The sequence below is a fragment of the Corella eumyota genome, chromosome 3, assembly GCF_963082875.1.
Source record: "Corella eumyota chromosome 3, kaCorEumy4.1, whole genome shotgun sequence".
NCBI classification, from domain to species: domain Eukaryota; kingdom Metazoa; phylum Chordata; class Ascidiacea; order Phlebobranchia; family Corellidae; genus Corella; species Corella eumyota.
Window position 1 is genome coordinate 7,061,753 of NC_137492.1, and position 12,977 is coordinate 7,074,729.

General features: G+C 31.6%; 2 protein-coding genes across 2 annotated transcripts; both read right to left on the bottom strand.

Annotated features, from left to right (window-relative positions):
• Positions 1 to 2,696: 2,696 nt before the first annotated feature.
• On the bottom strand, positions 2,697 to 5,159 carry LOC145745900 (uncharacterized). The gene is made up of 5 exons (XM_082564080.1): positions 4,924 to 5,159; positions 4,677 to 4,830; positions 4,457 to 4,540; positions 4,159 to 4,253; positions 2,697 to 3,342 (listed from the first exon to the last, which is right to left on the bottom strand). Exons 1-5 carry the CDS (start codon positions 5,157 to 5,159, stop codon positions 2,697 to 2,699), a joined length of 1,215 nt encoding a protein of 404 aa, XP_082420206.1.
• Positions 5,160 to 10,543: 5,384 nt separating this feature from the next.
• On the bottom strand, positions 10,544 to 11,652 carry LOC145745901 (pentraxin-4-like). The gene is made up of 4 exons (XM_082564081.1): positions 11,595 to 11,652; positions 11,227 to 11,498; positions 10,899 to 11,077; positions 10,544 to 10,724 (listed from the first exon to the last, which is right to left on the bottom strand). Exons 1-4 carry the CDS (start codon positions 11,650 to 11,652, stop codon positions 10,544 to 10,546), a joined length of 690 nt encoding a protein of 229 aa, XP_082420207.1.
• Between the last annotated feature and the right edge of the window lie 1,325 nt (positions 11,653 to 12,977).

Below are 12,977 nucleotides of genomic sequence, written 5' to 3' on the forward strand. Positions count from 1 at the left end.
GCATGCAAGACCACCGTGCCCTTTAAGAAAATAGTCTTTTATTTCAGGTAAACAGACACATATTAACAACAAACAGATCATGACTTTTAAGGGGTTAAAACGCATTTAAAGTGCTCGCTTTAGTCGTAATTTACGAGGTTTTTTATGTTTTATGATATGGCTAAATTGCTGTTTGAAACAAAAGTGGTTACGTGTCAAAAACTAAGCAAATATTTTGGTCTATAGCACACGTCCATAAAACCGCTTTCGTAGAGTTTTCTAATCTATTGACCCCATGTTTTGTGAAGATATAAAAGTAATGTGTACACGTCGTTCCAAAATAATCGGATAGGCTTAACAATGCGTTACGCGTCATTAGCATTATCGACAGTAAACGAAGATGTCACTTATCGGGGTAGCTTTGTCGTTATCGCGTTTACACGATCTGGGAAAACTTTGCGAGGTGTCGTACTTGATTTAAATCGGTGTGAGTGTAACTTGCTTAATCCCCGATCAATTATCGTTGCAACTTCTCGAATTAAAATAATGATAAGACTCCGTAATAAATATCAAGTTACCGGTTACAAGTTTTCGTTTGTTACATTTTAGTTTATCCTCGATGTTGGATGACCGACTTTCCCGCCTAAATACTGAGTAGTTTTTGTTACCCTAATTCAGTCTCAAGTTGCTTGTACCAGTTAAAGACAAAATTAACTATTTTTGTATGGAGAAACTTGTTCTGTTTCCACTAAATATTGAATAAACGACATACACTGACTAGCACAATCAAATAAAGTGCGAAAAACTAATGACCGGTTATGGTTTTTAATCGGCTTGTTAATCTTGAATTGTATTATGTCACCTCGTAACTGGAATTTAATTTGTTGACATGGGCACTAAGCAAGCCATCTGCGAGATATGTTAATTGTTACATTTGCACCAGATTATTGATACCTCGTGACGACATTTTTAACTGTGTATCCCGTAATTATAACAGCCACAGTCGAAAGCTTCTGACGTCACAAATTGGTTTTGAACTGTAGGCTAAATTCATGTAGCCTGTCGATCAGAAGTCGACCTGCTTGGCCTTATCTGTTCTTGTTTGTTGTGCAATAATTGCTAGGCTTGTATCACAAGAGCGGATTAACGGAGAATAGACACAACAAAAACCTGCGCAAACTTTAATTATTTCGCGCCGTGGTCTATCATTTACACGGTAAATCTTGCCGTATTTGGACCGCGTTGCTAGCCCGAACTGCACTGCCGTTTAAGCCACTTCGTTCAAGCTGTGAATGTTGGTGTACAGCTAAGCCGTACAACTGGTAATTAGCCTGTCATAATTTCCGAACAAAGAAAACTGCCGACTGGTAAGTTTTAATGAAATTATGATTTAATTTGGACTTCAAATAAGTTTTGGTTTTCACGCCCCTATCACTTTGAAAACAATCAAAGTAACATGTCAGATTATTTGTTAGTTAAAGTGATTGCTTTGCCCTTTTATTTATCTTTATATGACTCACTACTTACTTAAAAAGTTGTTTAATTTGAAAAATACTTGTGATGTTGTAATTGATCTATTTTTATTCTTTCGTTCAGCGTTTTTTATTTAATTTTATACACTTAATCATTTGGTGGTAAAAAGGTACTGGAAAATGTTTTTATATTTTTGACGATATATTTCGGGAAAAAATATTTGTCTTGGCATAAAAGTATGAAATAGGTGTATGTTTAAAATTTGCGTTGGCGAAAATTCCATGTTTTTGTCTAATTTGTCTCTTATGCAAAACTAAACCAATGATTATTGGTTTGCTTAGGTAGTGATAGATGCCCTGAGTTCATGACGCATTTTTCAGAGAAAGGCACTAAAAGCCAACACCATACCACGTTTAATATATTTGTTTTCAGTCTTCTAAGCCAATTAATTCCGATCAAAAGCCTAGAAGAAACGGCCCACATGCCTTCGACCACCCAAACATAAGGTACCAGATCATACTACATGAGCTAGCCAAAGTAATGAGCGATTAGCCCAACACTACTTTAGGCACCTGGCTTAATGTTTACATGCTCGTTGCAACGTCCTAATTTATGCGAGACTGGCAAATGAGCAACGAGTATTCCCTCTTCCTTAATCAAACTGTTTTGTCGTGCGATATTTAATCGTGCGTGTCATAGCCGCAAACATTTTTCTGTCGGGTAAAGGGGTGGCCTCTTAAAAGCACTAAAGGGGGCATACATTTTTCGTTTGCCTGCTATTTACTAGCAAATACGAGGGTGAAAATATATAATACTCAATAAAAGAAAGAATGCATTTTTGAAATCCTAAAAAATGCACTTTAACTACATGATCTAGCATTAAGGAACTGCTTTAGAGTATTTTTTAAGCTATCCACCACCAATTTAATGGCTAAATTGAGCTAAGTTCTGAACAAAGTGCATTTCGTGCGCTTTCACTGACCCATGATTTGTCATTTTTCTTTCTGTTGTGGCATCTTGTCTGTACGTGTTGGCACAATTGAATAATCCGCTGGGTTCCTTAACGAATTGTCACCTCTAAAAGGTTGAAAGGTCACACAAACTTTACTCGAAATATGGCTAACTAAAACCGGACCATTACAAGTCAAAAAAGTTGTTAACTACGAAACACTTTTTTTTATTTCACAGCAGCAATTGAATATAAAAAAAACAATAAAATAAACAAAAACATTTAAAAACGACATTTAAATCTTCGAAGATGACGTCACGTCTCGTTGCCGCGGCAACAAACCGAATTGGGGAAAAGAATTTGGAAGCAAAATTGGGTAATTGGGAGACTGGGGGAACAAAAAACTGGGGTAATTTGAATAAAGGGGTAAAAACGGGGGCCTCGCAAGTAGAGGTTGGGTGAGGATTGACTCCGGGTAACGGAGTGATGGAGATGGAGTAAAACTTGAGTCAAAACTCGAATCAGAATCTGGAGCGAGTTTTGTGGGCTCCTCCGATCCAGAGGAACAGCGACTTCTGTTCGCTGAGTCACTCTTCCGATCCTCTGTTGTGACGTCACCATCGTTATTAACACGTGACTTTCTAGGTGGGGTCAACCAAGGTCGTTCAATCACGTGGTTGGTTGATGACGTAGGGAGGGTTGAAATCGAGCGTTCCGACGTGTAACGTTGTTGTAAACCCAACATGGCGGCAGAGGTAGCTAGTTGAGCGTAATATCGTTCATAGGGGTTGACACTAACTGTTTGCTCTGGGGCTAAAAGTCTCTGTTGGGGTTTAAATCTGTCTAAGTTGGCGAATAGGTTGGGGTAAGCACCGGGGTATATGTTTTGGCCTCCACCAAATACTTGAGCAAACGCGCGTCGTCGAAGTGCCAATCTTCCTCTGTAAAAAAACAAATATTTTATAAGAATGGATACAACATAAAGATTCGTTACGTTTAAGGTCCTGGGTTTAAACCCTGTCAGCGGTAAACATTGTTATTGTTAAACTTCACATTTAATCTACGTGTGAACTGGAGTTTAGTAGTAACAGATTTGCGGCGTGTTTTCTTTGATAGATATTTAGCAAAATGGTTCAACTTGGCTTAACCATAAACAACGGCATGGCTTTGATTTCTGGATTAGAGTCCGCAAAGTTAAGAAAAAATATAATCTGCCTTGTGGCGTCGGCAAGTCAAGTATATTTTTGCCACAATGAGAAAATAACACGACGTCACAATTTCACATTTAACTTAAATATATATTGATAGTTTTGTAAGCGGGCTATGAGAAATTGAGATTGTTTTTGATGAGAAAACTTAAGAATAAATTTGACGGACAGGTTTTGATTTCAATTTTGATATTGTAGCGTTTTAATTTGTGTTTGTGTAAACAAATAATTATATTCCAATTGAAGTTTTTAAATGTTTTTTTTTTTATTGATAACAAATCTATTTAAAAGTTTGTTTATTTTAGTAAGTTGTTTATTTGATATATTATTTGTTTATTTAATTTATTTATTGTTTATCGTTTAACACTTAGTGGTTTTGAATTTTTAATGTTATAATTTTGCAAACTATTTATGTATAAATATCAGTATGAAAAAAAAATTGTTTTTTTACATAGTTTATCTAGATTATATATTTTTTTAATGTGCCAATATTAATAAATAATATTTTTGAAACAAATTTATTTTATTTATAAATTATATTTTTTTTACCTTGAACTTGTGCCGGAACTTTTTCTTCTTAATTTCCCGGTGCTACTTCCAATATAAACATCATCACTTGACGGGTCCAACATCCAATAATTACCCTAGAATAATAGTTTTAATTAAAAATACCAAAATAGTAAAAAAAAATTCAGTTTTTATAAGTTTACTATTTGCATTACTAAGTCTTTATAAATACGTTATTTTAACTTTGCAGACAAAGTTAACTTTTTTTTAATTAATTTATTATATAAGGAGTTACTTTTCTTATTATAAACTTAATATTATATTAATTTAAATGAAATACCTTGCCAGGGTCATCATAGTGTCTTGGAACTTTAACAAAGCATTTGTTCAAAGATAAATTATGTCGAATTGAGTTTTGCCAAGCCTATAAATATATTATAAATAAAATATTACAAAAAAAATATACTATTATTCCCCCCACAAAAAAAAAATTTATCAAGTTGAAAAATATTTGTTAAATAGTTTGTTATTTTTTTATAAAATTATACTGTTTTAATTACCTGTTTATTTTCTTTATAGTACGGGAAGTTGGATGTGATATAAAGATAGATTTGACTCAGTGTTAATCTTTTGTTCGGACTTTGTTGAATTGCCATCATTATTAAAGCGTTGTAAGAATATGGAGGTTTTTTACCAAACTTGTTGCTAGGTGGACTAAAAATATAAACAAAATATTTAATTGTTTTTATTTTAATAAATATTTTTAAATTTATTGATATACTTTTTACTTTTTATGAATTTTCTTACCTGTTTGTTAACTTCGTATCTTTCGAATTTTCTTCTTTGGTTTGTTTTTCTTTTACGTCACTTTCCTCTATGACGTCATTATTAATTTTCACTTCGTCGACCTCTTCATGGTCTGTGACGTCATCAACTTTGGCGTAGCCAGCGACGCCATTTTGAGACGACGTCGAGGCGACCGAAGCTTCGTCGTCACTTTGACGGGGTTTCGGCGGCGAAAATCCGGTAGAGAAGTCTTCCATTTTTTCAGGCAACATTATAGGCGATGTGGTCTCAGTCGAATGCGAAAAACAATGATCAGCATTAGGCCGATACATAACCGGGCTTTCTCTCTTTGTCGCGCCTGGAAAATGGAAGAAAATGTTATTTTTTGCGCCCGGTATTAAGCCGGTTAATTACCTGCTTCGTAGGGGTAATTATTGGGGATCGGAAAAGTGGTTTAGTTGTTGTTTTAGACAAAATTAAAAAACTAAACAACGAAATCAAATTAAACATATAAAAACAAAAAAAAAATAATTATTTAAAATCCAATCTTTTTAAATATCGTTGGCAACATTTTATACGATTTAAAAAAAAAATATTTAGTCTTCAAAACAACAATTGATTGGCCTATGTATGTGATTTAAGCTCATGGTTAAATAGAACCTAGAATTAACCCAGATTACAACGTTAAACTTGTGATTACGATCAAGCTTAAAAAACGATTTAAACGCTGTAATAATCGAAATATTTCAATGCTGACGTCATCAAATAAACGCCCTATAATTTAAAAACCAAAACATCTGTGACTTTAAAGCAAATACTAATATAATTATTTCTTTTAGGCATTTTTTCTGGGTTGTTAAAAATAAATATTTTGTTTGATGCTTTACCTGTGGAAAATGCAACCGCGTGGATTCGCTTTCGTTGCTCTTTTATGACGTCATTGGCCTTGACGTCATCTTTTCGTAAAAGCGTGTCAACGCTAAAGTTTTTGAGATTCATTTATTCTTAAATTTGTTTAAAAACAATTAAAATAAAAATGATTTCTAAATTAAAAAATTTAAATACTTGAAGATAAATTTAAAGGTTTTAGAAATTTTGTGATCTTCATTTTTTCATAAATAATTAATACGTTTGTAGTTAAACAATTCTTCGTACAGTTTCCAAACCTCGCTGAATGTTGATTCAACGAATGATTGAATTAATAATGTACGTTAATATGTTTTCTTATCTTTTAATTGCTAAGGACTGAACTGACCTTCTGTTACCCATATATTACATTACAGAGGTTTCTCATAATTATTTAATCAACAAAAATAGAAAAAATTTCTTGTAACTATTACTATATCGTGCTTGTTATTATTTCTGGTAGTGTTGCTTTCTGTCTGCCTTTTTACATATGACAACTTTCGGATAATGTCCTGCCATATATTTTGCCGAATTGTCGTCTCCAAAAAAAACTTTTAAAATCGCATGTTGTTTTAGCTTTTCGTGCTAATACTTTCTTCCCTAATGCGAGCGCGTTTTGGGTCTATGTAAACACGAGTTTTGTTATTGTTAGTTATTTACTGAGACAATGCGGAAACTCATTTACAAGATAACCGATCATTAGTCCGTAAATGGGCCCTCGGCCTCGCAGCGAAGTTAGCAGCCACGCGCCCGGTGTACTAACACCGAGTACTGGCAAACGCGTTAACTCCAATTTCGATTAAAAAAATGTGCGATCACTTTTTAAGTGCGAGTCAGAAAACTTGCGTTTTTTCGCGTGAGTTTTCAGGCTTTCTTTAAGCGTTTTCTGGGAAAAGCAACGCCAATGCATCCGCTGTTGCTCTCGATCATGGCTATTTCCACTTGTCACGTCACAATACGGATGGCTGGTGTACTGTTACGTCATCGGTCAGTCTTGGACTCGAGCGTTAATTTGTTGCGCGACGATCGGCGGTCAGACTGTGTCGATGGACAGATAAGAGCAGTAAACTAACATTAGTTTAAGTCATGCGACGGCGAGTGTTGTTCTATTGCGTGCTAAGCTAGTGTTACCTATATAGATATAAGGCCTTGAGAATGACAAATGGGCTTGGGCGAGCTAATGAACCTCAAGACTGACTGGTCGGGGTATTTTATAGGCAAGCAAACAACAAATTTCTTTTAAGTTTGTTGACGAGGTTTAAAAATGTCGACCTGACGGGGTTTAGTGATCAAGTATCACGAACATTTTGTTTGTGTGCTTGTTTGTTTTATTTAAAGAAATTAAATTATTTTTTTTAGTTTTACACTAAGAAAGTTAACCTTAATAATTAGTTTTTAATTTTTTGATTAATTCAAATACAATATTCGACTATTTATAATTAATTTAGGATCATGGGTACGTCACCTTTTTTTGCTGACTCATTCATTAACTTTATTACCTTTACGGCCCTCGTCAAATTCTTTATTCCTTTTTCCATTTTTTAGATTTATTTATATATACTCTAGCCCTATACATAACCAAATATATACTTTTACTCTAAAATCACTATATATCTACTAATGGGTTATTAGTATTTAATGGTCGCAAAATTTAATTCATACTGATTATATTACTGTGATGACTGTCAAACAACTTTTGAAAAATCAGTGCAGTACTCATGATTAACAAACTGTTTTGTAATGACCTCCCAACAAAATAGATTTGTTAAAAAGTAATTTTAAAGCAACTTAAAAGATTTTATTTTTATTAAACAAACACATTGCTGTTTATTTAACACCCAAAACCGGAATTATTTACCATTGCTTTATAGTTATATTAATTTATGCTCCGTATTTAGCAATAGGGCACTCTTCGGGATATTCCAGATATGCTGCTCCATGCAACTCCAACTTCTCAACAGTAGGATCCATGTATACGTCTTGGGGATAAACGCAAGCAAACGCTATTTTGTTTACTTCTTGTTTGCCAGTTCGCGTTGGAATATCTTTAAGTTGGTTATGGTGCCACTGAGAAAAAAACATTTTATAGTTTTTTGTATAAGTTTTTTTGTAGTAATTTTCGTCTAAATCATTCTTTAGTAAAACATATTAAAAAGTCTACATTTTTAAAAACAAAGTCTTTACCGAAATGACTGCGCGTGGGTAAAACCACCTTCGATATCATCTTGTTCTTGACCAAAAATTAATACTCCACCTCCAAGAAATCCATTATTTAAGTAAACTTGCGAAGACTTGTGTATTCCATTTACATAAACACCAGCTCTTTGGTTGGAAACCGAGAAGTAATAGCAAAAGTGGTTCTGCCAAACAATAAAGAAAGCATTAATATTATAAACATTAAAATCGGTAGTACGCAATTGGTTAAAGTTAACATTATTTGAAAAAACTTAATATATTTTTAATCAATAAATTTAAATTAGACAAACAAATACAAACCGCTTGTTTATTATCATGAGCGGTATAGAAAAGCATTTTATGATAATCCATAACTACTTCTAGTTCATGAACGTTTGCGCCTATTAACAATGAATTAGTGTGCATCTTATTTGCATATGAGAAAAATATTGGATCAGCTTCATAGTTAAGGCCGTTTTCTTCAAGCCAAAAACAAACTGTCGCTTCTTTCATATCAGGGATAGGGTAAAAATATTTAATATAGTCCGTCACCTGGTTTAAATTCGGAAAAACCATAGACAAGTTTTTCGCCCTCTAAATTGAAAATCAATTTACGCTAATTATTTTTAATATTTTTTTAAATTCTACTGTTATGGACAAAACAAATTTACCTGCTTTGGCTGTAATGCCAAAAATAAAAACAAACATAACAAAAATCGATGGCAACTTCATTATCTTAGATTTTTAATTCCCTTAAAGTATAAATTATTAAATATTAACAATTTTTTTGTTATTATTATTGTTATTAACTTGAATTGTTGGATATAAGACTCTGAGTATGTGTACGGCCTTTTATACTTTATTTTATTCTTGTGGGAATAAAAACATATGCCTCAATATTTGTAGTTTAAGTTTATAATGAGTTTATGTTTTTTTATTTAGTTTCAGTTCGTAGAATTTTATTTAACCTCATCAACAATTATTATAAATTTGTTATAAGAGTTTTTGTTTTTTATCTCAATGTAATTTTGAGGTTAACGTGAGAACGAAAACATAATGTTATTTAAGTTGAAAGTCAATATAATTAAAAACTATCCAAACCACATATTTTTCTAATTCGTAGAAATGTTATGAGCCTTAACTTTTGATAATATTTATTTTAAACAGATGTGGGACTAAGGGACTCAAAATGTTCGATGTCAATTTAATGTCTCCTTGGAAAATAAAGCATGTGTATTAATATCTAATATGTTCCAAGAACTGTATGTTGCAATAAAATTATCATAAAAGACTATTGCTTTGTCTTTGCTATGTCTTTTTCAGATGGCACTTTTATAGTAAACTAAAGTAGTTTTCATAGAATAATAAATTTTATTATATAATATACACAACTACATACAGACAACAAAGCATTATTTGTGTACTGTTCTTACTTTAATACTTCTTGAGAATAACAGCATAAGTTGGATATTTGTTAATTGCTGTTTTTAATTAATATACTAGGAAATGTTTTTGATTACTCTTATCTAATTATAGTTTGTAAAATATTAAAATAAGGTAAAATGCAATAATGTTTACTAAATATTATTGTGACAAATGACGTAAACATTGCAGTTGCCTCAATCTTTGTTGCACTGATGGCCTTGTAAAATAATTATCTGTCCTGACACCTTTTGATAGGCGCGTTTTTTTTTGGCGCAAATTAATAGGTTAAATAAGTTGTGTAACATTGAAAAGCGTCACGCTTTGATAAACCTGCTGAACGGTTGTGTTTGGTTAATGTTGTGTTTGCCTGCATCTTGTAAATTAATGTTATATGCTGAACCCTGTGCTAGTTTATAAGTTGTCGACTAGAAACGGCAGTAACTTGACATAAAATACGTAACATTATTTATCGATTTCAGTACAACCAACCTTAACCAAAGGTACATTAGGTATAAAAGTAAAAAAAATAAAAAAGATTTAAAAGTTAATGATTTTCCGGAAAATTGTCCTAAAAAGTTGACCAAATAAGTCTTTCATTTTTAAATAGCTTTTGAGAGGCATTTTTTTATTAAAGTCAGTTGACATAAAGTTTAATACTTGTAATTATTTGTTTAGGTTAAAGGAGCTGTATTAGGAAAATAATTATATTGACATTAACAACAAGCAATAAACAAATTACAATTATGTTTTGGGTCCAGTTTTATTTATAAAAATATTTTATTACAAAATAAAACGTCTTTGTCATGTTAAAATGCCTTTTTTGTTAAAACTAAATGTTTTCAGTAAAAACGTTTTTTATTTTATTATTATTACATATATACTATTTTAACTATAAAGAAAAATACATTAATTTATTAACTACTGAACCTTATGTGTTAGTTTTATTAAGCAAACTAGTCTAACCAATATTTAACTGAGAATATTAACTGGAAAACTAAGTGTATATTAAACTAAAACATAATTTATTAAAGCAAAATTTTATTTTTCTGTATTTCTAATAAACACATTTATTTGTTACATTTTTTACCAGAACCCTAATTAACCACCATTACATTAGTGTTGTATTAATTTATGCTTAGTAATCAGCAATAGGACAGTCATGTGGGTATTGAAGATAGGCTGATCCGTGCAACTCTAATTTGTCAACAGATGCATTTAGGTAAATATCTCGTGGGTAATCACATAGGAAGGCTATCCTTGCAATTTCTTCTTTTGTAAGTTCCCGTGGATATATCTTCAAGTTTGTAACAATGCCACTATAATTAAAAATTATTTTAAAATTATTATTATGAATTTGATTTCTTAACAAAGTAAAAACTTCAATTAGTCTAAAATTTTTTTGATATATTTTAACATATAAATTTTTCACATATACCTACTCACTTTATCCAATAAACGCTAAAGAAAATGCTAGTTAACAAAATAATTACATTAACGATTGATTGGGATTAAAGCCGCCACCAACGGTGTCTTGTTCTTGGCCAAAAACTAGTGACCCGTCTCCATGTGCACCGTAGGTTGCCGCAAAAGGAAGTTCATGTTTTAGAACACCATTTATGTATATACCAGAACGCTGGGTTGTTACAGATGCGTAGACACAAACATGGTTCTATATGTTCATTTAAGTTAAATTTGTTTATAAGCAAATTACGTATATAATTTTACGATATACATTAAGTATTTATCATTTTCTTTCAACGCAAATACACATTTTGGCTTACTCTGTTTTCTAATTTAAAATGTCCATAGATAACAAACCTCTATGCTATCATCTTGGTAAGTGCTAAAGTGCATTGCGGTCCCCCCATACAAGAAATGAATCTGATCATTATGTAGCTCTACAGTCATAGCATTTTGATTTACGCTGGTGGCATAAGACATGACAGCAATGTAAGACGTGTATGCAGCCTCGTACTCTCTTAGCCAAAAACAAATAGTAACATCGTTGAGATCAGGTATTGGGTAGAAATAGTTAACCCAGTCAGTCACCTGACCTGAATTTGGGAAAACCATTGACAGGTTTTCGGGTTCTAAAGGTAAACGTAATAAAGGTTTTATTAGTAATATTTCGTTCAAATTTGAAAAAAATTATACTTTTTTAAAATGTTGATAAAAAAATAACTTACCTGCTTTTGCAATCAATAAAAAGCCAGAAATAAAAAGAAGCGTGGCGAAAATTGACATTACTTTTGACATATTTTGTTAAGTTTTTGTTAAAATAGTTGAGCAATATTATAGCAATGTTATTTTAACTTGAATAGATAGATATAAGACACTGAGTAAGTTTATGGCTTTTTATACTTTATTTTATTCTTGTGGGAATAGCAACATACGCCTCAATATTTGTAGTTTAAGTTTTTAATGAGTTTATATTTTTCTATTTAGTTTCACTTCGTAGAATTTTATTTAACCTCATCAGCAATTATTATAAATTTGTTAAGAGTTTATCTCAAGGTAACTTTTGAGGTTAACGTGAGAACGAAAACATAATGTTATTCAAGTTGAAAGTCAATATAATTAAAAACTATCCAAACCACATATTTTTCTAATTCGTAGAAATGTTATGAGCCTTAACTTTCGATAATATTTATTTTAAACAGATGTGGGACTAAGGGACTCATAATGTTCAATGTCAATTTAATGTCTCCCTGGAAAATAAAGCATGTGTATTAATATCTAATATGTTCCAAGAACTGTATGTTGCAATAAAATTATCATAAAAGACTATTGCTTTGTCTTTGCTATGTCTTTTTCAGATGGCACTTTTATAGTAAACTAAAGTAGTTTTCATAGAATAATAAATTTTATTATATAATATACACAACTACATACAGACAACAAAGCATTATTTGTGTACTGTTCTTACTTTAATACTTCTTGAGAATAACAGCATAAGTTGGATATTTGTTAATTGCTGTTTTTAATTAATATACTAGGAAATGTTTTTGATTACTCTTATCTAATTATAGTTTGTAAAATATTAAAATAAGGTAAAATGCAATAATGTTTACTAAATATTATTGTGACAAATGACGTAAACATTGCAGTTGCCTCAATCTTTGTTGCACTGATGGCCTTGTAAAATAATTATCTGTCCTGACACCTTTTGATAGGCGCGTTTTTTTTTGGCGCAAATTAATAGGTTAAATAAGTTGTGTAACATTGAAAAGCGTCACGCTTTGATAAACCTGCTGAACGGTTGTGTTTGGTTAATGTTGTGTTTGCCTGCATCTTGTAAATTAATGTTATATGCTGAACCCTGTGCTAGTTTATAAGTTGTCGACTAGAAACGGCAGTAACTTGACATAAAATACGTAACATTATTTATCGATTTCAGTACAACCGAACTTAACCAAAGGTACATTAGGTATAAAAGAAAAAAAAATGAAAAAAGAATTTTATTAAGCTTCATCAACAATTATTATAAATTTGTTAAGTGTTTTTGTTTTTTATCTTAAGGTAACTTTTGAGGTTCACGTGAGAACGAAAACATATTGCTCTTTAAATTA

Excerpts from the sequence above, each read along its gene's own strand:
- LOC145745900 (XM_082564080.1), bottom strand. The coding sequence starts at position 5,159 with ATGGAAGACTTCTCTACCGGATTTTCGCCGCCGAAACCCCGTCAAAGT. Across the intron at positions 4,541-4,676 it reads ACTATAAAGAAAATAAACAG|GCTTGGCAAAACTCAATTCG; the intron begins GTAATTAAAACA and ends ATATATTTATAG. Across the intron at positions 3,343-4,158 it reads AGTTCCGGCACAAGTTCAAG|AGGAAGATTGGCACTTCGAC; the intron begins GTAAAAAAAATA and ends GTTTTTTTACAG.
- LOC145745901 (XM_082564081.1), bottom strand. The coding sequence starts at position 11,652 with ATGTCAATTTTCGCCACGCTTCTTTTTATTTCTGGCTTTTTATTGATT. Across the intron at positions 11,499-11,594 it reads TTTATTGATTGCAAAAGCAG|AACCCGAAAACCTGTCAATG; the intron begins GTAAGTTATTTT and ends GTTTACCTTTAG. Across the intron at positions 11,078-11,226 it reads ACCAAGATGATAGCATAGAG|AACCATGTTTGTGTCTACGC; the intron begins GTTTGTTATCTA and ends ATGAACATATAG.